Genomic DNA, 23,319 nt, shown 5'->3' with positions numbered 1-23,319 from the left:
CAGAGTATGGTTGGGAAATGGTCTGTTCTGACCTGCTCCATATTTACCGGAGAAAGGTACGACACTAATTTTGTAAGTTGAAAAAAATACTTTTGGTGGCGGTGATACAGATAGTTTTTCAAACAGTAATATTATAATTGTATGCAGTATACAATACAATCTGTGTTTTATAGGTTACATGTGAAAATGCTTTTTATATTCATGAAGTATACTTATCGACACCCCCGTGTTTGCGGTGAGATGTAACCTTCCATGGTGCGCGATACTCCTGCTTGTCCCTCTTTGTCCGGTGGCGATAGAAGGCCATGATAATTATGGCAAAATTTGCGTTTTTGAATGAATTATAGTTGAATGGTGGATCAACAAGCATACACCGTGTGAGGACTGGTTTGCTGGCAATGACACACCAGAGAGTTTCAATTTAAAGGACAGCAGAGCAAGCAACGGAGAAAGGGTACAGTTTGCTTCCAAGACAGTCTGCAAGATGGCTAGCTATCTTCAGTGGCATGCTAACGTTAGCTAGCCAGCTAATGTTAGCATAGTAAACAACAGTTTTCAAAACATGGTCGATTGCTTTATCTTATAAATGCTGTGATAAGTGGAATTAAATGCACATGTTCACAAATGACTGTAGAGAGAGAAATAACAGTTTCGGATTAATGTTCCAGTGTTGCCGCTACTGGGTGAAATCTCAACGCTGCTAGCTAGCCACATTGAGTAACGTGGCTAGCTAGTTAGCCAAGGTAGTAACTAGCTTGCGTTAGCTAGCTGGTCGACTTCTTTGCTACACATCTGTAAGTGATCATTCATAGAGGGAGGGGGGTGCTCTGTAACTTGCTTGTGCTGGCAGTCAAGCCAGGTAGCAAGCAACCAGTTTGACTCAGCCAGTAGGAACTGGAGACGAACTTGTGCTAAATAACGTGAACCAGCTCAGTTTTACCTGACGTTTATTTGGTGACCAAATCCCGGCGTGACAGACACCGTGGCGAAAGATTTGCAGCTGTAAAGGAGTTTGCAGACCTGGGCCGGCGTTATTATATAATATACGTGTTAGTTACTGCTGTGATGATAACCATTTTAACGTTATTGACATGACCTGAAGGCAGAATCCACCTACTCGGCTCATAGCCTTCAAGACGTCGTCATTTTTAACTTTTTTTTTCTTGCATATGCACGGTGATATGCCACTTCACCGACAGTCATATTAGCTAATGGCTGCCGAATCGGGGAGACTACTGGCGGGACAAGGAAAACGAAGCAAAGGTAGGAATTTATTTCACCCATCTCCCAATCAGATCGGAATCATCCATTACTGCGCTGCAATGGGCTGCACTGGTGCTGTTAGCAAATCCCTTCTCGCCTCCCCCATATGTAAACTTCACGACTGTCTCCGGTGGTGGCTGTTTCTCACAGAGTGGATCTGTGAACGGGGTTCATGTCTATCTTGCTATAAATGTACCTTCAACTCCGTTTCCTCGTTCTCATGTCTTCGTCTTTTCCTGTCTCCCTCATTGACCTTACCTCTTCTGCCTCTGTTTGCGGCCTCTCTCCCTCTCGCCTGGGTCATTTGGTCTGCCTGGGTCATTTGCGATTCAAGGCTTCATAACCTTGGTGATGATAGCGCCTGGATGTTCAGCATCTTGTCCTCATGCCAGTCTATGTCCCATCATTGAATCCATCTCAACTGTTGGACTTGAAAAAGAGGCCCTAGGTCTAAAGCTGCTCCACTCTGTCACTAAGGGGTATTGGCCAATCCAAATGTGATGGTGCGCTTGATTGGTGGCGGACCAAAAGCATGAGACATGAAGGCCTGTTTTTGTCGTGGCTAATATTATATTTCCCCCTTTCCACCCCTTCCCTCCATATTTCATTATTTCAGCTTCACAGATGAAGAGCCCAGAGAAGAAGAAGGCGAGGAAATCCACCAACCAGGTAGAGTTTGTTTTTGAAATCTGATTATTTTGTTACATGAAGTAAACATTCTTTCAGTATGTGACAAGTGGACCTCGAAGACTGACAAAAAAAGAGGATTTAAATTATTTGGTCTTAACAAAAGCAATAAAAAAAACCACATTTATTCTGTGTGTTTTTTTTCTCCTTTGTTTCAGGCGGCAGGGTTCTCCCACCTCACTGAGTTTGCACCCCCTCCTACCCCCATGGTGGACCACCTGGTCGCCTCCAACCCCTTCGACGATGACTTCGGGCCCCCATCCCGACCCAGTGGGGCAGGTGGTCCAGGTGGTGCTCCATTTCTTCCCAGCCCAGGCGCAGGTGGAGGAGGTGGGTATGGCGGTGGAGGCAGAATGGGCGGAGGCATGGGTTTCATGGGAGGCCCAGGAGGACCAGGTGGTGGCCAGCCTGGACGGAGGCCACCGTTTGGCCCTCCAGCCAACGCTGGACCTCACCACCAGCTAGGCTTTGGAGGAATGCCTGGCTTTGGAGGTGGCGGTGGGGGCGGCAGTGGGGGAGGAGGAGGGGGTGGTGGATTCCCCCCTGGTGGCCCTTCTCAGTTCAACATGCCACCAAACTTCAGTCCACCCATGCACCCAGGGCCAGGATTCAATCCCATGTTGTCTCCGGGAGCTATGGGAGGTCCCGGAGGAGGGGGGCCACCCCACCCTCGGTTTGGCATGCCTCCACAGCAGCAGCACGGACAGGGTGGACACCCATTTAACAGCCCACCATTACCTGGTGGTGGAGGCCCCAGGGGGCCCCCACACGGCCCCCTGCCTCCCATGGGAGGAGGCATGGGTCCTGGGATGAACATGATGGGTGGAATGGGTGGTGGGCCCGGGGGCAACATGGTGGGAGGGTTACCAGGTATGCCCCCTCAAGGACAGTTCCCTCCCTCACAGGATGGGCCCTACCCTGGCCCCAGTCCACCAGGGCCAGGCAATGAGGACGGAAAGAACTTTGGTGGAGGAGGAGCTCCACCTGGGCCTCAGCAGCAGCAACAACAGCAGCAGCAACAGCTTAACCTAAATCCCAACGGCCCCCCTCCTAATAATACAACTCCTGGCCCTCCTCCTAATTCCGGCCCACCACAGCCAGGAGGAGGCTTCCCTGGCCATCCTGACGTCCAGCAGCCCAATGCCAATACACCTGGTCAGCCTCCATCAGCACCGCCGCAGCCTAACCCCAACTCTTCTCCTACTGGTCCCCTGAATGGGTCAGGCCAGCCCCAACATCCACCACCCAGTCAGCTACAACCCCCCAGCAATACAAACACCCCCAACTCTAACAACTCTACCCAGCAGCAGCAGCAACAATCCACTCCACCTAACTCTGCCCCCGGCTCCACCCCGTACAACCAGCAGAACAACACTCCCGGTGCTGGTGGTCCCATGCCAAACGCGGCCCCCGGTTCGGGTCAGAACAACATGGCCAACAACAACGGAGGCAACACTCCAGGCAGCAACCCCAATCCCCCGTCTAACTCCACTTCGACCCCAAACACCCAGTCTCCCCTGCCCCCCGGTCCCGCTGCCCCCTCGACTGGGCCCGGCTCTGGCCCCGGAAAACTCGGCGGCCCCGGGATGGTCTTCCCCTGCGGCCTCTGTATGGCAGAGGTGCATGACGATCAAGACGCCATCTTGTGCGAGGCGTCGTGCCAACGCTGGTTCCACCGTGACTGCACAGGCCTGACAGAGCCAGCATACGGGCTGCTGACTCGAGAGAGCGCTGCCGTTTGGGCCTGTGACTTCTGCATCAAGACCAAGGACATTCAGGCTGTGTTTGTGCGCCAGGGATTAGGCCAGCTGGTGGCAGCTAATGAGAGTTGAGGAGTGGATGACAAAGAACAGCGTGGAGGTGCATCATAAAAGGACAAATAAAGACATTCTTTGCTTTGATCTAACTGAATGACCTGTGTGTCATGTCAGCTACTTGCCCAACTTTCTCTTGACTAGCCCTTTACTTGTTCACTACACAGAAACTCACTCATTGACATTCATGCTTATATATAGCACTTTGAGTGACTCTTGGTAACTGATTTTTCTCCCCCTCCCCCCTAAAGGAGTCAAATCATGATGAATGTTAAAGTTCACAGTCCTTCAAGACATTTAGCCTGCCAACCAGCAAAGCACTGACACCAACACACTACCTCACACTTTGTGACTGACTGGCACGGACGCTCTCGCACTGACTGTGATTGACACGCCACACTCATGCACCACATGACTATAGTGATATTTGAAACACAGTCCAGTGGAGAAAGTACTGTTGAACTATTCCCTTGCTGTGTATTGACACAATGACTCAAAGCATCAGCGTTACTCTGATTTTTGTGGCTTTAAATTAAAACAGACATGATATATAAAATTTTAAAATTGAAAAAAAAATAATAATAATTTAAAGAGTGCCTGAAAATCTGAAAGGGACTTGGGTTTCATTCATGGATTGATTCACAGCTTTATTTGCCATCAAAATGCTTCATTCTAGCACTGCCCTGTCACATTGTTAGCCTTTTTACTGCAAGGAATTTAAAGAAAATGGAAAAAATACTTCAGTATATTGCAGCTTAGAATCTCAAGTGTTTGGGGAGAGAAAAAAACAGTTTTTAACTTTTCTTCCTGCTCTCACACACACATACACACACTTCTGCCACATACATCTTGTTTCTGTCATTTTGTACCTAGTGCTGATTAATCCAAAGGAGACCCTGGCCGAGACTTCATCCACACCTCACAGAGAGGATTTTACCACCGAAATAGTTGTAAATATTAGGACAAAACATTTGTCTGGAGCTCCCATCAGTTGTGAACACGCCACAGAGTTGACCAATGAACAAATAATAAGTTGTTTAACTTATGTGTCTTGGTTGTAAACAGTATGACATTTTGGTTTTTATACAGTACATTTGAGTCAACGATTTCTTTTTATCTCTGCAGTACACATGAATTGTGAAATCAGTGCTTTTGGATGGTGTTGGCATAGCAAGTAGTGACATCATGTCATATCAGATGTGCATAGTCCTTTACAAAAAAAGAAAAAGACAAAAAAAGAGTGGGGGCGGGGGGTGCATGTGAACCAATGCAGTAACTGTCTGATCTGTTTATGTTTATATTCTGGCCTCTGCACTGCATGAGGCCTCGAAGTAGACCAAATAACTTAAGAGCGAACAATACCCATTTTCACATTTCTGTCACGGTATAAGGTGTTTATAACTATTCTTCTGTCTCTCTCTTCCCTTATTTTTCTTTATTCAATGTCCAAGTTGCCTTTCTTTTCTTGCTCTCTCAGCTGTTCCTTTTTTTATTGAGTACTGGTATTTCGTGCTGTGCTCTTGCTCTGCTCTGGCGCCTCCTGGTGGAACCCGGAGGAACCAGTGAGTCCCACACCAGGTGGGGAAGGGAAAGGTACTGAACTCTGAAGTAAAGACAGATTTTTTTTGTACTTGTCCATGTCTGTTTTTATTCACATTTTTTATTTGTTTGCTAATTGTTGTATTAAAATGAGGGTTGGAAAACCCAACGAAACAGATGACAATGTAATTTCTTTGTCATACTCAAGAGTTGCAGCTACATGACCTTTTTATTAACTGTGATTACAGGTTAATTTTTCCTAGGTCATCAGTGATTTGCTTTAAAGGTTTCTTCTCAGTTTATTGTGAAATTGATTTGAAGAAATGATTAAGACATTTTGCAACAGTTCGGTTTTGTAAAGCTTTGTGAAATAGCTCTATTGGGATTTGTAAAGGTATACTGTGCAGGATTGTCAGGTACTGTTTGTAGACTCAAACCCAGATTCATTTTCATTTAATATTTTGTCTCGCTATATTTGTGTTTTTCCCAGCGTTGTGTCTCTTGGATGCTCGCTGCTTACAGTCTGGCACCTGGTCACCACCTTTTAGAAAGCCCTGACCATACGTGAGTGCTGTGGGCTTACATGCCTGTAAACATCCCGAACACAGAAAATTAGACAGAAATACAAACAGAGGACAGAGTCTCTGCAGAAAAATACACCTCTAGTGGGTCAGAAGTGATGATTAAGAGAGGGATTACTTTTGTCTGAGTCTTGTTTTTTTCCCGAAATTTCTGCATACTGTTTACCTGTCAAAAAAAAAAGTAAAACTTGATTTCATGGGTCTGTAAATTCTTAAAATGTCCTAATAGTTTCCAAGAAAGTTTCCTGAACAAAAAAGTAATCTGGCACTAATTGTATGCAAAATAGAGACAGTGTTCAATTGGTACACTTCAAGTTAATTACAATTAAATGTTAAAATAGCATAACTAAGAGAATTTTGATCAGATCACAGGTCAGGTGAACATACAAAAACAAATTGTCAAAAGGTCAATAGTGCTTAGTGAGGATAAATAAGAGATAAATAATTATAAATATATACCTTGGAGCTGTTCTCTCAAGAGAATTTCTCTGTCAGGGTTCCTGTGGATCTGTAAAAAGCCTTAAAAGGCATTGATTTAATCTTTAAAAAAGGCCTTAATTCATATTAAAGATGTCTTAAATCAGTCTTTCAAAAGTGTTAAAAATACAAATACAGGGGAAGTAGTTTATCGTTTTTAGGTTGCATTGTAATAGCTCAAATTATTTGATAACAAAAAAAATTTGTCCCTAACCCTGAGTAATTGTTGCCAGTTCTTTTCCTTTTTCTTTCACTCTCTTTTCAATTCAAGTCATTGTAATTGGTCTTAAATTTATAATAATAATAAAATGAATTATAATAATTAAATTTAAATCCAAGTACCATATAAAAAGTCTTAAATATGACTTGCCTTAAGGTGTAGAAACCCTGTTATTGTCCCCAATTATGTCTCTATTTTGCCTGTATTATAGTAGCGAATCACACAATTCTTTCCAGAAAACTAGACACACAAATGATACCCTTAACAGTGATGTTATACACTTAGTAGCCTTTCGATATACATATATATATATATATATATATATATATATATACAGATGATTTAAGATGATTTATTATAGGTCATATGACAAAGAGCAAAATATCTTAAAAGCTCAATTATACTCTATAGACATAGTTAAAAATGTAACTCAATGGGCATACAGGCTTCAGTGTAGCTTTACAAACTAAACAACAATGTAAACTAACTGGAATAACCATGTTCCTGTCAGTATGTAATTAGTTTAGCCTCAGCAGTGATCAGCATTTCTCCTGCTCTGCACTAGTGTTGGATAAGATTATAGTCCAATACTGCCATGCAAACACTTCAAAACTGATTGATAAAATATTTCTCCCAACACCTCTGTAGAAATGGCTCACACACGCACACACACTGTATTAATGCGTATGTGTGTGCACAGAGATGAAACTGAGCCCCCAGCAGGCACCGCCTCCTCGGGGAGCCGCCCACCAATGAAGTCGGTCCTGAGGCGGGACGATGACTATCCGATGTGCTGGCAACAGGTTGCACTGGTAGCGGGGGAGAAATTTCCCGGTGTCCTCTGTTCATTGAGTAACATCTTCCCATCCCACCAACACAGTACAGAGCCGCTGCTGCTGCTGCTGCTGCTGCTGAGAGCACCGACACAGGAGCTGTGGCTGAGGACGGAGGAACATCTCTGGATCATCCGTGCAGGTGCAGTAAGTGTTCACACAGCTGTTTTACTGTACGTTTACTTTTGTGGGGAAAGTGTAATGCTGCGAGCACCGATGTGCTGAGCGGGCGTTTTATAGCATTCAGACAGGCAGAGGTGGACACCTGTGGCTTTGTGATTGGATTTGGCAGCCGTCTTCCCGTGCTCAGCTTTTCCTGCTCACGATAATGATCGAGCATCGGTCCTTTTGTTGTTGGCTTTCAGCTGTGTGCGCTCCGCTGCTGTCTATAATTGGATCTGACTGCGCGGCGCAAAGAGGATATGAGGGGTTATTATAGCAGGTAAAGGCTTCAAATAGGATGGGAGGCAGGTGCTTGGCTTGTTTACGTTGTTGCCCGGCTCGTGGTCCCACTGGCGCGAGGAAACAACCTGGTGGTTTCGACGCGCACCGATACTGACTGACCGGACAGGTGGGTGTGACGCAATTAATCCCGGAGCAGACAGGTAGCAAACACAGGGGGTTTACACTACTACTCATATGGCTTCCCCTGAATAAAGTTATTGATATGAATATGTAAGTGATATTTTTTATCAATCAAGCTGTTTAAATAATGTCACACCTGCCGATAAAACACAACGCAGGCACTGTGTTGGTTTGATACGTGGCTGTGACTCCAGGATAAACAGATAAGCCTGTGATAGTGCCTCATATCCTTGCCAACATTATAGTTTACAGCTCACCAGCTGCTGGAAGGTGTTTGTGTTGCCTGTTGCCTTACATTTAACATACGTTGCTCCAGAAATAATCATTAGGCTACATAAACTTTGTGCTCGGGGGCACGCTTCAAGCTCACTTGGAGATGTTTAGGTAAACACGTGCCTTCAATGTGGGACAAGTGTTTGCATGTTGTTGATACTGTACACAAGAGCAACTGCATCTGCCTCTCCAACACAGCCCTCAGTACAAGTCACTATAGTGTGTGTAGTTTTGCTTTTCTGTTTTTACTGTACTCACCCAGGAGCAAATGTTATGTATTTAAAATATATGTTTTAGATATCAAATAATGCTGGGTGGTAGTTTAGTATGCACTGATTTTGACTGGAATTGAATGGTGATGTGTTCATAGTGTCATCTGAATTATTTATTCCAAGGATAATATACTTAAAGGAGCTCTATATGACATTCAGAGCATTGATATAGCAGCAAACAGCTACTTCCTCTGTAAAGATCTAGCTGAGTAATGGAGTTCTGGGCAGAGAATGAAGTCATGCTACCGCTGTGTGTGTTGTAATCGTAGTTTCTCTGTTCTAGGGTTGCCGCAATATACCGGTTTCAAGGTATACCATGATATAAAAGTTGACGGTTAACATACCGTGTTCATTTGCTTATCTATGATATTGAAAAAGAAATGCAATTGGATGGAGAATCTCCCTTTGATTTTAGTTATTTTAAGTACTTCCCTTAACAACATAATGTCAAGTTTCAATTATAGTAATAAAATGTTTGTTTAACTGTAAATAACCCCTCCATTTTCATTCCTTAATGGGTCATTGTGATTGATAACAATATAAATTCTGTAATGCCGTGAAACCACAATATTTTCTGACACGGTTCTCATACCGTTAAAATCTGATACCGTTGCAACCCTGCTCTGTTCACTGTGTGTGCATGTTAGTGCATGTGAGTGTCCCACTGGCTAGCTTATCGCCACCACTCTGCATTGCACTCAATAATTTCCCCTCGGGGATCAATAAAGTATTTCTGATTCTGATGGCAGTTACCACTGATAACGAACGACATTGTTGCAGAAGCGTAGCCTCCACCCTCCAGCCCCTACCACCCAGGTTAACACCGTTAGCTCTGTCAGCGCTGTTGCGGTTGTTATGGTGCGTTCCATTTGCACTGAGAGTTTGGGATTTCTGCATTGCTAGTCACAAATTTCAACTGGAACGTCCCCTGAAGTCGGATTTCCGACTGGGATGGTTGGAGGAACCTCAGCAACCCTAACCTCAGAATCCAATATGGCTGTCCCAGGCATCAACAGTAGTGAAATCTGTAGTAATATACAGTTTATTAGCACTTCCGTCTTATCAGTGTTTCATTAAAAGAGTCTTATACACAGCCCTGTCCAACTGCGCATGTTGTTATGGTGTTTGTATGTGCAAAATACAGCGTTATGCTTTCCTGTCAACTAGTATTGCTAACAGTGGCTAACCTCGCTTGAACTGGTACCAGCATCTTGGTTTTCTGACTTGTACTGGCACGTGATCAACTCAGATGTGACGTCATTCCTAGTTCCAACCTCCAACTTCCAAGGTTAACGGAACGCAGCACTGGCACTGCTCACGCTGTTAGCACTGTTAGGTGCGAGCTGCTGCCTCAGCATGGCAACCTTCATGTTGAGAGCCATGTGCAGACAACCTCTAAATCAGAGTTTTCTCTGAATACCGTACAGAGCTCCTTTAAAAAAATTAACATTACTTGAGTCAGGTTTGTTTTGCATGTGTTAAGATTTACATCTGATGTAATGCATCATACTCAAACATAGGTAATCGCAATGAACATCAGATTATTTTATATTATGTGCATATATTATGACTCAAATCAAATCAATTTCAGGAACATGTTCATTAGGGTTGAAACTAATGATTATTTCGATTATAGATTAATTTATCAATAGGCTATAAAATATCTGGAAATAGTGAAAGATTGTCAGAGTCCAAGTTGATGTGTCATAATTGTTTGTTTTGTCCAACCAACAGTCCAAACACTAATGATATTCAGTTTACATGAATCTGAAAACAGAGGAAAGCAGGAAATCTTCATTTTTCGGGGGTTGAACCAGTGAAAGTTTTGAGATTTTTCTTGGAAAAGGTCTTAAACGATTGTTTCCAATTACTTCTCTGTTTACTGATAAATCAACTAATCTAGTATAAAGCCTACTGACACTGATTTTAACCAAATCTCACAGCCCTTGCTTCAAAGTAGCTCTTCTTGTTCAGATCCCCAAGGGCAACAGACACTGTGGGAGAAAGTTGAAGATCAGACGGTAGGATGTAAAGGAGGGTGCAGGAACAGGGTGAGAGAAAATGAGCTGGGTGAGGAGAAAGGGGAGAGTGATGGCAGATCGTCCCGTTTGGTGACATTCCTGTCTCTGTTGACACAGCCATTCCTTGTGACAAGAAAGAGCACAAGGTGAAGCAGTTGTCACCAAGCAGTGCTCGGCTACCGGTTGCTGAACAACAGCTAAGCCTTGAAATCTGTATTTACCAAAGGAGCGTATTTACACCTGGGAGCTTTCCGTATGACCAGATATCAGTAGCTGTGAGAGCTGAGCTCCCTGACAACAGATGATCATATAATCCTTTTTTTTTTAGACTTCAAAACAAAGCTGAGGAGTTGCCCCTTTCCTAACCCTCAGATTGTTTTGATGTCCGGAATACACCATGGTCTACCAACCTGGTCTGTTTGTTATGTTAAATCGGGGGAATTAATTTGTTTTGCGCTGTATTTTTAGTCTCCAGTTTGTCGTCTTTTAATGAGTCTCTTATTTACTGCCTATGTGGACAGTTTTCCGTGTGTGTAGGCTTTACAGTTAGCGCTGCCCTAGTTCTCAGTTTCTTCTTAATCTGTCCTTATTAATACAAATGCAAACCACGCGCAATGCCGAGTGTAATGTCTGGAATCCTAAGAATGTTTTTGGGAAAGACAAAGGCTGACTTTGATTCACCAAACTAACCTCAATGCCAGTCGAGGTGCTTTGTGTTACACTATAACCAGCGGTCAGGCAGGGTCGGTTACATTTTAATTCCTGTGAGAGAGAGTCACATCAGATTGGAGTTGAAGGACGATGGTGAGCTCTGTGAAAACAAAATCAGCTTTAGCAGTGCTTAAATACAAAGATGACTTAGTTTTAGAGAAATAACTTTCATGTGATCATGTGGCAGCAACGACAGAAGTGTTTTAAGTTACTTAGTACTTTCTTGCCACTGAAAAGCAGTGACCCTTGTTAGATCAACTATCTGCTACCATATGCACAGCAGGTTCGTGCCCATGTCTGTGCACACCCTTTCAGATGTGTGTATATGCATACGCTTGAGCCGGTGTGTGTGCCTGCACAGCTCAAAGTAAACAGTCTACGCCTGAGTGGGTCTACTCTGAAGTCTGGTGGAGACTCTGGCAAAGGCAGAGAAAAGAGAGAGGGGAGGCCCATTCCTGACATAGCCCCCAGTGTTTAATGCTCCACAGAGCCTGGACAATGGGAGGAGTATTACCTTCTCATAGTGTTCATCACCAAGCTCATTTTCAGAGCAAAAGGTGGACATGATTAGGTTATACTACCAACATTCTGGCTGACTCAGTTGTTTATACTGAGCCCATGAACCGAGAATTAATCAGCAAATATTTTTGATGAATCGTTTTAGTCTTATTTCAAGCAAAAATTCCAAACACATACTGGTTTGATGTTTTCTGTATAATATAACTACATATTTTGATTGGATGTTGATGCATTTATATAGATGAAGAACTCACATCAGACAAAAGAATGCTAAAAACTGAAGCAATAGACCTCAAGATGTCCTGATTTTTAAAACAGTATGGGTCACGCTCCAGAAACATTGGATCCTACATTTCCCATCATGTAACAAATAGCAGCATTTAGTTTGTCTTGTCACACAACAAGCACCATGCTCCCAAATGCAGACTTTCTTTTACACTTTCTTGAAGATACACTGTGCAGGATTAGGCCTATGTATGTTCGGCGGTCTGTATGTTCGCTTTTTCTTCTTCATTTCTGTGTTCATGACATTGATAGGTGTGTAACCCCACCGCGTTCAGGTGAGGTTGGGACTTTATAAAAAGGTAGCGACCAGGCGCCAGACCGTTAGCAGCAGGCATCCAAAAGACACAACATTGGAAAAAAATGCAAATATTGCACGGCAAAACACCAAAAAAGTGTAGCATGTGGTGAGCATATTTACAGACAATGCCGCATTGTATACCTTTAATTCTGATTCATGGTAGGGCATTCAACTCTTGTGATGAGTGTCGTTTGACAGAAATTAAAAAGCTGCCCGACATTCTCAATTTATGCTTTGACCAAAGGTTTCATTCGTTTCCATGGTAACTAGATGCTTTTTCTCCAGCTGGGTTGATACATTAAATCATCCTGACCAGTATCCTTCTGACAGTTGTTTGTTTTGTATCTATATTTGTGCTAGTTTGTATCATTTTGCATTTTAAGTTCTTGATAAAATCAAAGTGTTAATTGAAGAGGAAGAGATTTTAAACAAGAAAGAAAAACAAGAAAAGTAGGTCAGTGTGTCCGTTGAACTAAACAAGGAAGCTACAGGGTGTATATGACTCAGGGTGACGACTCAGTCACATTGCGCGACAAAATGTCTACATAAGAAAATTCTCCAGGTGCACACATGAAAGGAAAGTGTTGAGCAACACATTGTTCTGCCGAAAATATGTAATTTCCCCCGAGCGACACTCATCAAAAGTGTTGAGCTCTCTACCATAAATCAGGCCCAAATTGAGATTGCTGAGGTGACATCGTTGGGGTTAATTCCTCAGACTTTAGAAATCTCCTCTAGACACACCGATGACATTTAACAACTTTTATCATAGGTCAAGTAGTACATGTTATGATGAGTAAACTGACCTTTGTGTATAAAATCAGTGGAATGCCCCTTTAACACAATATTAAAGTCAGTAAAACACAGCACAATGTGTGTGTGGCCACCAGTAGTGCAAATATATCCTTATGTCAATTCACCCACTCTCACACTTACACAGAACAGAAGGTCCAGTCGTTTCTCTGTTTTCATGATATCAAAGTCAAAAGACGTTTAGATTTCTCTCTGGTTTCCAGCTGAATACTTAAAAATACCAAAAGCTCTTTCATGAATAAATATTGGATGAAAACAACACAGTCAGCATGCCTATGTAAATTAGAGGCAACATATTGATTAGCTCATGTGTTTGTGTCTCACACACCCACTTACATTCCTACTCTTTGTTTCCATGCCCTCTGAGCACACCCTCTGGAAAAAGAAGTTTCGACCCGTACAAAGAGGTTCTTACTGCCCCATTGGCATGTTTATCTCGACATAAATAGAATTCATTCTGGTTGAAAAGAAATTAAATCTGTGGAGCAGTGAGACAAGGTGTCGGCTTCATCAAGGTGTACCAGCAATCTGATATGTTGGCCGAGTCAGAGTAACTCCACCTGGGCAGAAGGAGTGACACATGCAGGTTAAAAGGAAGAATCTGAATTAGGAAGCATTTACTTATTTTACAGCCTGGAAACAGCAAAAGCAAAAAAGGCTTATGCACATCTTTACAGCTGAAACAAAGGGTCAGAGAGTGTAATCATCTGCAGGTCTGAATCGTGGGGAAAAAGGGGACTTTTATTTTCAGTGTTCTCTTTCATAACTTATTCACCTGATTTGCATTTTCTCTTTTTTCCCTGTCTGCACAGAAACCAGGAAGTCAGCATGACCACTCTGTCCACTGACAGGAAGCCTCTTGTGGATTACGGCGTTCAGATCCGCTTCATTAAGGACCTCCATGACACAGGCGGAGGCTATACAGATAAATCCAAAGGGAACACCAGTGCAACCCCTCCTTCCAGTAAGTATGGGGTGGCTGTGCACGTTCAGGGAATCTCTGGACAGCCTTATGTGGTCCTGAAAGATGGCGAGAAAGGTGACTCTTATGGAGTTCAGCTGAACACTCCCACCCCCAGCTCGGGGCCACCTTCACCTTGCAACAGCCTCCCCAAAACGAACGAAGAACCAGCAGAATTAACAAACCCATATGGCCCTGCTGTAAATACAGCACGCTCCCCTGTTTCGTCAACAGAGGATGAGGTTGGGGAGATTTTTGGGAGCCCTCATAAAAGACCTCCAGGGGACGGTCAAGCAGGAACACAAGGGGAGGAGGAGGGTGGAGCTGGCAGACAGGGAGAGAGGTCAAAAGCTGTACCCCCAAGAGTCAGCCAAGCAGAGAAAAACAGAGACGGGACTAGTAATGAGGAGTACAACGAAGCAGGGCTGAAACCTGTCAGATTAAATGGCGTGGGACCCAGAGGGGTCAAGCAAACTGTCTCCGGCTACACCGGCTCTTTGGGGAGATACAGTGTGAAAAAACAGAGCACAGATTCTCCTTCAGAGTCGTTCCCAAAACCTCCAGCATCAACTAACCAGGAGCCCATCCCAGCAATTGACACCAACTCCCTGGCCCCCATCAACAAGCTCATCAATAAGTTCAACAGCGGGACGCCAGGCAGCGGGACGCCAGGCAGCGGGACGCCAGGCAGCGGGACGCCAGGCCGCTCTGGAGCGAGGCAGCGGCTCCGGTTTGACGAGCGCAGGCGGTCGAGAAGTCTCGATGCTCGAAAGGATGTCCAGCCCGAGTTTCCCTCTTCAAGTTCTCCAACCATGAATCCCTACGCTGTCCCTCTGTCTACCTCCTCGTATTTGTTGGCATCATCTGCCCCAGTGAGCGGCAGCCTGGGAACCAGCCCTGCATCTGTTTCCAAGGTGACGGCACTCGAGGCCCCCAAGCAGAGCTTTAAATCACCAGGGAAGTTTGTTGCCACGGACACCCATCCAGCTGTGGCAAAAAAGCCTGTAAGTACCAGCGACTGTGAGATATTTAATACTCTTCATTTTGTGTCTGTTTTTTCACTCTGTGAACTCTTCATTTGAAGGAGATAACTCCGAGGAGCCTGAGCCTGAGCAAAGACATCATCAATGGGGAGGAATCTCAAGTCAAGCAAGCTATTTTCAACATCCTTAAAGATGGGTAAATAAACTACAAGCATGATATACTGAATGGTAAGAGTAATTGTTTCTGTTTTTACAATCTAACCCTCTCCACTGTTTCCTGATCAGCACCAATGAAAGCGAGGGGTCCCTCAAAAGGAAGGTCAACCTTGTCTACGAGACAACCAGCAGTTGTAAGGTACGACAAACACTAAAGTCCGGGATTTTTTTTTACCGCATGCAGTATATGTGAGGTATTTTTCCATGCATGTACACTTACTAAATTAGAAAATATAGCATTGGCAATAAAATGTATTTGTGTGCTACTGATAAAAACCAGTTCATTCTTAACCCTGGGAACAGAAAAGGTCCACTAACCATCCTTCTTTCAGTGCCTAACAATGTCTGTGTGTGTTCCTTAAATCACACGATTAAACCTGAGCTAGTTAAGTGATGAAGACCATAAGATGTGGTTAAAAGCACCAAAACTTTTAAGTGGACCATTGAATTGAGATTATTTTTTTAAACATATTAATAACTCATATTTACTGGGAATCCCCACTGAAAGCGAGACATAAGTGAGATGTGAGTAGTGCTTAAGCTTCTTGTCCAGGCCCCCAGGAAGTGCCCGGTCTAGAGGCCAATTTTGGTAGTGGTCCAATAGTGGGATTACAACTCCCAGGTCCAGACGTGATGCCATTGGGCCCAGAAAGACTTTTTCCTTATAGACTTAGATTGGGGTGAAGACAATTTTTTTTTTTTTGAGCATCACAACCCCTACCAAATTGCAATCCCAATCACTATCAAGATTTGATCCATTCAGTTTGATAACATTTCAATAGGAGAGCCTCACAGTTAAATCATTTGATCCCCATTCAAGTTATCTGAGGGCTAAATTGGATGTTAGTCAGCTTGCAAAAGTTTATAGCGACAACTGTAGTGCTGCTCTATGGACCCAATTATACAGAAGATCTGGGTAATATTACACCCAGGAACTTTTTTGACTTTATGTGCCACTAAGAAACTTCCATAGGAATAAATGAGGTCCCCGCCTCCAACACTGCATCCAGTTCTCTTTATACATCTAATTAACTCTGACTCTGTCTTCTGTGTAAGTCTCAGCCGTCTGTCAGCAGCAGCTCCTGGAGAGCTTGAGACAGCGCTAACCTGTCGTCATGAGGCTGACTGACAGCAGAAATTAACCCAACCACAATGGTTTTCACGTCAGCTCCATGGGAAGAAATGTGCTTTTATGTATTGATTCATTGATTTTATTTCCACGCCCACCATAGCACGTTAGGGAAATCTGCCTGTAGTGAAAAAGGCAAGCTCACGGACAAACTGGGAGCTGATACAGCGGAATATTTGTGTGATTTAAACAGCTGTCTTTGCAGATTATGCTTCACTAAAAGCGACAAAAATAGACCTGAAGTGTTAAAAAATGTGGGGACACGCATGTAGGTGTTTGCTTTTTTTTGTCAGTGTGAATTGATATGTTAAATTAAACGAAAGCCTATCTGTTCAATGAGACATGGGAGTGACGGACATGAAAAATGGTTCTTTTTAGAATCTTGTTTTAGTGTGGACTGGCTGTTAGTTTGCTTTTATTGTGCCTTTAAAGAAATAGTTAAACATTTTGGGAGCATGCATTTCCACTTTCTTGGTGAGAGTTAGATAAAAAGGATTGTCTCATGTCAGTACGCCAAATATTGAGCCACGACCAGCAGCCTGTTAGCTTAGCTTAGCATAAAGACTGGAAACAGCCAGCCTGACTCTGTCCGAAGCAATGACTGTTTAGATGGACAACGCGCCTAAGCTTCCTCCCACAGCGGTGTGCTGGTGATGTCATTTGGAGCCAGAGTCTGCGCGGTAGCAATCAGGAAGTAGAGCTGCATTATCAATTCCCACCCATACACACATTCAACCCAATCATCCTTCACTTTTGCAAAGCTGTCATGCTATCCATCTTTATACACAGTCAAAGGTCCAAAGATAGGAAAAATTTGCATACCAGCATCTCTAAACCATCTTTATGCTAAGCTAAGCTAACAGGCTACTGGCTTGATGTATACTGTGCAGATATGAGAGGGGTGTTGATCTTAAACCACTAGTACCAGTAGTTGCTTTAAAAGTACTGGTAGCATAATTGATTTGTTTTTGTTTTGCAGACGTCTAACCCAAAAGCTTCCCACTTGACTCGGCGAAACGCGTGTAGGCTATACATACATATAACAAAGACATTGCAAATATTTATGATAGCAGATAATCTAATTAGCTTTGTGGTGTGTTGGTTCAGCTTGTTGGTCAAACAAAAGTGGAGGTGTCTGTGATGGGCGTCGTCTTCTCAACAGAGCAGCTCTTGTAATGAAGCTAACAGATGGTTGGCAGCCTGTCCTCTTTTCTGAGGATATGAAGTTTCTATTTCATTCACTTTGTCTCCAAGGACTCACTTTTGGCAGGCCAAAAAAATGTGAAAATTAAGGAGCATGCTGAGTATTCCTCTGTCAATTTCAGTGCCGTCTTTGCTCCTTTGTGCTCCTGTGACACCTTATTAAAATAGATTGTGCCATGATGTTTATGAGCGCGAGTGCACTACTTCCTTTAAATTTGCATCATTTTGCATAAATCTACATACAGAAGTTATTCCTTTGTGTCCTTCGCTTCTTATATTACATGCACTTGATTATGTATGACCCCTTGTTATGTACTTCTCAGTGTGATTGTGACCATGGCTGCTTGCAAACTGTTTGCCCGGCTTGTCTCTTGGCAACCATGCACCTGCAGAGGAAAGCTGTTGAGGGCTCAGTGTGTGTCGAGGGCACAGTCATTGAGAGCCATCAATAATTGAGTTGGACTGGAACCCTGCACCAGCTGGGGGTTGGCTTGCCGGATGGGACAGATCCTTCTCGGAGGGGTCCTGTTGTACAAAACCTCTGTGTTTTTCGTGGCTGTAACCATGCTGTCCACTTTAGTATTTTTAGTGGCCAATTTCTCTTCCAGCACTCATCTCAGGCTCTTCACAAGCAATAACAGCTACTGAAACATCCTCAGCCTGAATCAAACTGCAGGATGAAGAGGTTTACATACACTGTTTTTTTTTTTTGTTTTTTTTTTGCCCAAGGCTATTTTTTCTCAAGCTCTGCCTCTAAACCAAAACATCGCTTTTGTGTGTATAGAGCCAAAACACGATATCAGAGCAGGATCAGATGGGTGTGTGTTATAAAAGGCTTATCCAAACACAGTTTTGGCACATTTGTGATACAACCAGAGGCAGATAACTCTCTGAAATGTATGATTTCAGGGAGTTATCTTTATTTTGAGGTGTAATGCAAAAGCACTGTTTGCATTCCCCCTGCGCCGCTAATGTGCGTGGCTCTGTCTAAGTGCTTGTGGTGTGTTTTGACTGGTCTAATGCAGTGTTGACAGTTAATGTGTGTCAGTGGGTGAGTGATGGAGTTAACGCATTGACACCCTGATTGTTCCCCCGGGTAATTGAGGATCAAATGCTGGTGTGTTGGGTTACCTTAGTCTGAGGGAGTGATATATGTTTGTGTAGAGAGGGAACACTGATCACTGTTGTTGGTTCAAAATTACAAAGGACTAGAGCACTGGTTCACAACCTTTTTCACCTGTGATCCCTTAAAGACACAGCTATGTCTTCTTGTGACCCCTCCGTAGGCTGCACACGTTTACAAGGTGCGATCATTTCAACCAAAAAGTGATTAGTGATTATTTTGAGTAGGTTAAAGTCCCTTTCGTTAATGTTGCAATGTCAGATGTCAATGTTAAATGCTGGCAAAGTCTTATATAATGAGAAGAATGTGTGTAAAAGTAATCCGTCAGCAAAAAACCTCATCATTCTGAAACTCTGTTTATATGGTCATCTGCTCCAGGCACGCTACTGCAAGTGTGTGCATACGGTGTTGTGAATTTCTTCCCTGCTGGAATACTCCGTTACAGTCATTCCCGCATCTCCAACGATGGTGTTGGAAGCATGGATGTATAAAGAGAACTGGATACAGCACAGGAGGCGGGACCCCATTTATTCCAAAGAAAGTTCCTCATGGGTGCATTACGCCAAAAACCTTTGACTTCCCAGGTGTAAAATTACCCGGATGTTCGAATCATTGGGCGCATAGAGCAGGTGCACTACAGGCTCCCACTGGCCAAGCAGCTAACTTCAGGTTTAGCACTCGGCTAATCAAATCTCGATAGTAGTGAAACGAGTCATTTCAGGGGGGTTGTGACGCTCAAAAACATTTCTCCACTGATTTACAGACGTTGCTTTCTCAATGTAAGTCTATGGGAAAACGTCTTTTCAGGCCCCACAGCATCATGTGATGGAACCTGAGGTTGTAATCCAATGGTTTGGCCACTATGTAAAATTGGCCTCAAAGCTGGACGTTGTTCCTGGAGGCTTGGCAGAGACAGCAATATAAGAAAGACCTGGAAACATTGACCAAACAGAGCAGACTGGCTTAAAGAGATAGGTGCTAAAATGGAGTGTCACAGACAGAGGGTGAGTACAGGTGTTCCAGCACAGAGTTTTTTGAACATTAAAGCATGTAAACATGTTCTCGTAGAAGCCCACAACACAAGTGTGAACCTGAAAATGAACCTAATGGGTCAGAAAATTCTATTAAATCAGCTTAAATCCTTTGTTCACAAATTCACCAAAGAAATGTTTTGAATTTGCCACAGCTCTGACTGTTAGGGTGCTGAAGTGATAAAATTACAGTAATTCATGAGAAACAAAGCTAAAGTAAGAAGAAAATCAAACCAAGTCAAATACAAACCCAGATTCTGTTACTGTGTTGCCTATTTCTCACCTCTGATGTTTTCAGAAACATGTTTTAGTGCACTGTTTAACTGTAATACAAGATTGGCTGTTACCAGCTGGCCGCCATATTGTTTGTTGTGTCAAATCGGACAAGCTCACATTATGACACCCACCAGAAGGTCCATTGCTCCGGTGCGGCGCAGTGCATTCTGGTGGTTCTAAGTTTTCTACCTCTTGAGCTAAAGCAAATGCCACAGGGCTTTTTTGTGTTTTCTCTGGTCATGTTGCACCAATTTTAAAAGTGTTTGATCTTTCTACCGTATAGACAGCCCGTCAGCAGTGAAATTCTGCTTACTTTAACCATCTCATGAGCCCTCAGATTTATCTAGGGGTCCCTGGTTGGGTCCCAACCCCCATGTTGGGAACCACTGGACTACAGAGGCCATCAAGACTGAATCATCAGTAATTTTAGATCAGACTGTAATTGAATCTCCTCTTCATTATGTAACCACATTGTCTTCAAGTATTTCTGCTAAGACTGCAGGGCAGGAGAGGAAAGTCTCTTTCACTGTAGAGGATTAATACACATAAGGATACAGCTGATGCAATCCACTCAAAGCGCTCAAAAGAACTTATACATATGCTCAATTATGTTATCTTCTGTTAATTATCTCTTTGTGAGGACAGAGAGAAACTGAAATGTCCCAGAACGGGATTATCTGCAAACTGTCCTGCAGGGAACGAGTGGAAAATGAAACAGATCTGTACAAAATACATCTTCATAATCCATCACTGATAAGTGAGGAATGTGAGGTTCCCGGAGGAGCACAACCGTCCGTGATCCTCGCTTTGTCTCGCTTCGTCTGCTTCTGTGTGTGCGTCCCTGTAATGAGTGTGTAGGAGGATAAGAGAGGTTTCATGGCCAGGCTGCGTTTAAACCTCCTTTTCAGCGAGTTGGAGCCTTGACGAACGGCGGAGCGGTGTGGGCGACGCCGTTCTTCTCTGCTCCCTTGCAGCCTGTCAGAAAGAGTTCTTAATGTGAGGGGATTGTCTTTTTGTTTGACGATGTCTGAGCGCACTTGCAGGGGCCTCTTCTCCTAAAGATTTTTTGACTGTCAGAATCTAGGGCAAGGCATCCAAGGCAGGGCTTCTTCTTTTAAAGTTTCAGAAAATACAGAGTGCATAATGTATTTGCAAGGTCGACATTGACGCAGCAATGTTGCAAAGTTTCCAGTACTCCTCCTCCTTGTGTATGTGTGCGCCTTCTTTGTCCTCTCTCTCTCTACGTCTCACTCTCAGTCTTTCTCACACACTTTCTGTGTGTGTGTGTGTGTGTTACAGAAGGGAGGATCTGATGGGAGTTTCAGGAAGGGGAACCTTGAGGAACTTCAGGAGCAACTCAGTCGCTGCAAGAAAGAACTTCAGCAAGTCCATGATGAGTAAGGACCCATGTGTGTGTGTGTGTGTGTGTGTGTGTGTGTGTGTGTGTGTGTGTGTGCAGACTGGCCGAGGAGCGTATGGCCAGAGAGATGGCTGAGTCTCGTCTGCGCCTACAGGAAGATCAGCTGGCTGAGCTTCAGGAGGAGCTGAGGAGGGTTTCAGAAAACTCACCTCACTCAGACTCGCTGCAGATGGTACGTTACACTCTGAGGAACGCAGATACACACACACGCACACAGCATAAAACATCAATGCTCTTCTACTTATCTGTCTATCTGACTGTCTCTGTCTCCTGCAGGATGTGATGACTCTGCAGGCCGACCTGGCCGAGGCCGCCATGTTACGTCAGCGCCAGGAGGAGATTCTACGGCAGCGGGAGCGGGAGCTGACGGCCTTAAAGGGGGCGCTGAAGGAGGAGGTGGAGTGCCATGACAGAGAGATGGAGACTCTGAGGGAGCAGTACAGCCAGGACATGGACAACCTGAGGACAACCATGGAGCAGGTCACACAGGTGGAGGGCATTAACCTTTGCATTTTGTGCTTCAGCTCAATCGCACTTTATTGTTTTGTGGCTGTTGAGTTCCCCTGTGGAGTTTGAACTACAGTGCAGCAGTGCTTCATTGAACACTTAACAAAAAATATGAATTTTTTTAATGGATTTATCTGAAAATGTCAGAATTTCAAAGTTTAGGCTTAAAGGGATAATTCAACCCAAATTTAGAAATGCATAATTTTCTTCTTACCTGTAGTGCTATTTATCAGCCTAGTGTGTGAGTTGCCGAGTGTTGGAGGTAACGCCAGTAGAGATGTCTGGCTTCTTGGGGGTGAACTGTCCCTTTAACTTATTAGTAAATATGATTTAAAAGATGCTGAAGTAATAAAATTGTGCAGCTGAAACAAAGAAGAGACATTGAAAAAGTACTACATGAGTATGTTATCTGATGAAGGATAAGTGTGTTTTTGACCAGAGGAGCCCCGAAACAAAAGGGACCTCAGTGGAAGAAACTGGTTCAATAAAACAAAAAAAAGGTGTTGGTTTAGTAACTCTGATGTCACTGAACCAACACAAGTGATTCAATAAAGTGCACAAAGAACAAGCAAGACACCAATAAATACCACTTTAAAGGGGTGCGTCAGCTGCAGCTCCATTTTATGTCTTGAAATCCATTTCAGCAACTTTCATGCACTCCAGAAAGTCTCACAGACAACTGACTGTGAAAGAACCAAAAGATTCAGCACACTGTCACAGTGTGCAGGGTTTGTTTTTGGTAACACTGTCTATGTCACACATGTCTGTAATGCATTATAAACATACCTTTAATGCATCATAATCTACTTTCAGTGCTGTGTAATTACAGTTATAAACACTCATAAATATTTATGATGCTTTATAACAATAATCATAACCCATTATAAAGCATTTTTGATGACTTTTAAAGTAAAGTATCACAGTACTTCATAATTGCAAGTCACTTGCTGACATTTGTTTTTGCAAGGATCATCATGTAATATAATTATCATAGTTGTATTACATTATAATCCCATTATGACCCGTTAACCAAATACATTTTACGTTTTATGGGTTGTTCTTGCATAGATTTATCAATAATTGTTTTCATAATATTTTACTTGGGCAAACAATGGCCACTTATAGTGTTTTATGACCAGCTTGTAATGTATTTTATCTGCCAATACCTCAGGAATCACTTCACTTAAAGCACCCAGTCACCACTTAGAGTAACTTATATCAGGGATACTTATTTAGAATAACAATTTTCCCCGTAGCAGAAACTGATGTTTTTTTGTTG

General features: G+C 43.4%; 2 protein-coding genes across 5 annotated transcripts in view; both read left to right on the top strand.

Moving 5' to 3' along the window:
• The first annotated feature begins 196 nt into the window (after window positions 1-196).
• pygo2 (pygopus homolog 2 (Drosophila)) lies at window positions 197-5,398 on the top strand. 2 transcript variants are annotated; one of them, XM_050034170.1, is made up of 4 exons: window positions 227-454; window positions 1,200-1,263; window positions 1,880-1,932; window positions 2,109-5,398. In XM_050034170.1, the coding sequence occupies exons 2-4, from the start codon at window positions 1,212-1,214 to the stop codon at window positions 3,780-3,782; spliced, it is 1,779 nt and encodes a 592-aa protein (XP_049890127.1). In that variant the 5' UTR covers window positions 227-454; window positions 1,200-1,211; the 3' UTR covers window positions 3,783-5,398. The 2 variants fall into 2 exon arrangements, with proteins under 2 accessions (XP_049890128.1, XP_049890127.1); XM_050034171.1 differs by lacking the exon at window positions 1,200-1,263 and having other exon boundaries at window positions 197-454.
• A 1,951-nt stretch (window positions 5,399-7,349) lies between these two features.
• cgnb (cingulin b) overlaps window positions 7,350-23,319 on the top strand; it is a 31,944-nt gene continuing 15,974 nt past the window's right edge. The window contains exons 1-7 of one of the 3 annotated variants that reach the window (XM_050034153.1): window positions 7,350-7,561; window positions 14,004-15,156; window positions 15,237-15,331; window positions 15,421-15,490; window positions 21,413-21,510; window positions 21,573-21,705; window positions 21,810-22,022. In XM_050034153.1, coding sequence (XP_049890110.1) covers window positions 14,020-15,156; window positions 15,237-15,331; window positions 15,421-15,490; window positions 21,413-21,510; window positions 21,573-21,705; window positions 21,810-22,022 — 1,746 coding nt within the window. In that variant the 5' untranslated portion in view covers window positions 7,350-7,561; window positions 14,004-14,019. The remainder of the gene's footprint in view (window positions 7,562-14,003; window positions 15,157-15,236; window positions 15,332-15,420; window positions 15,491-21,412; window positions 21,511-21,572; window positions 21,706-21,809; window positions 22,023-23,319) is intronic. The other 2 variants (XM_050034152.1, XM_050034154.1) reach the window with 2 other exon arrangements.

The sequence above is a fragment of the Epinephelus moara genome, chromosome 22 (assembly GCF_006386435.1).
Source record: "Epinephelus moara isolate mb chromosome 22, YSFRI_EMoa_1.0, whole genome shotgun sequence".
Classification (NCBI taxonomy): domain Eukaryota; kingdom Metazoa; phylum Chordata; class Actinopteri; order Perciformes; family Serranidae; genus Epinephelus; species Epinephelus moara.
The sequence above is the reverse complement of the archived record's forward strand: the minus strand, read 5'-3'. Positions and strand labels throughout refer to the sequence as shown.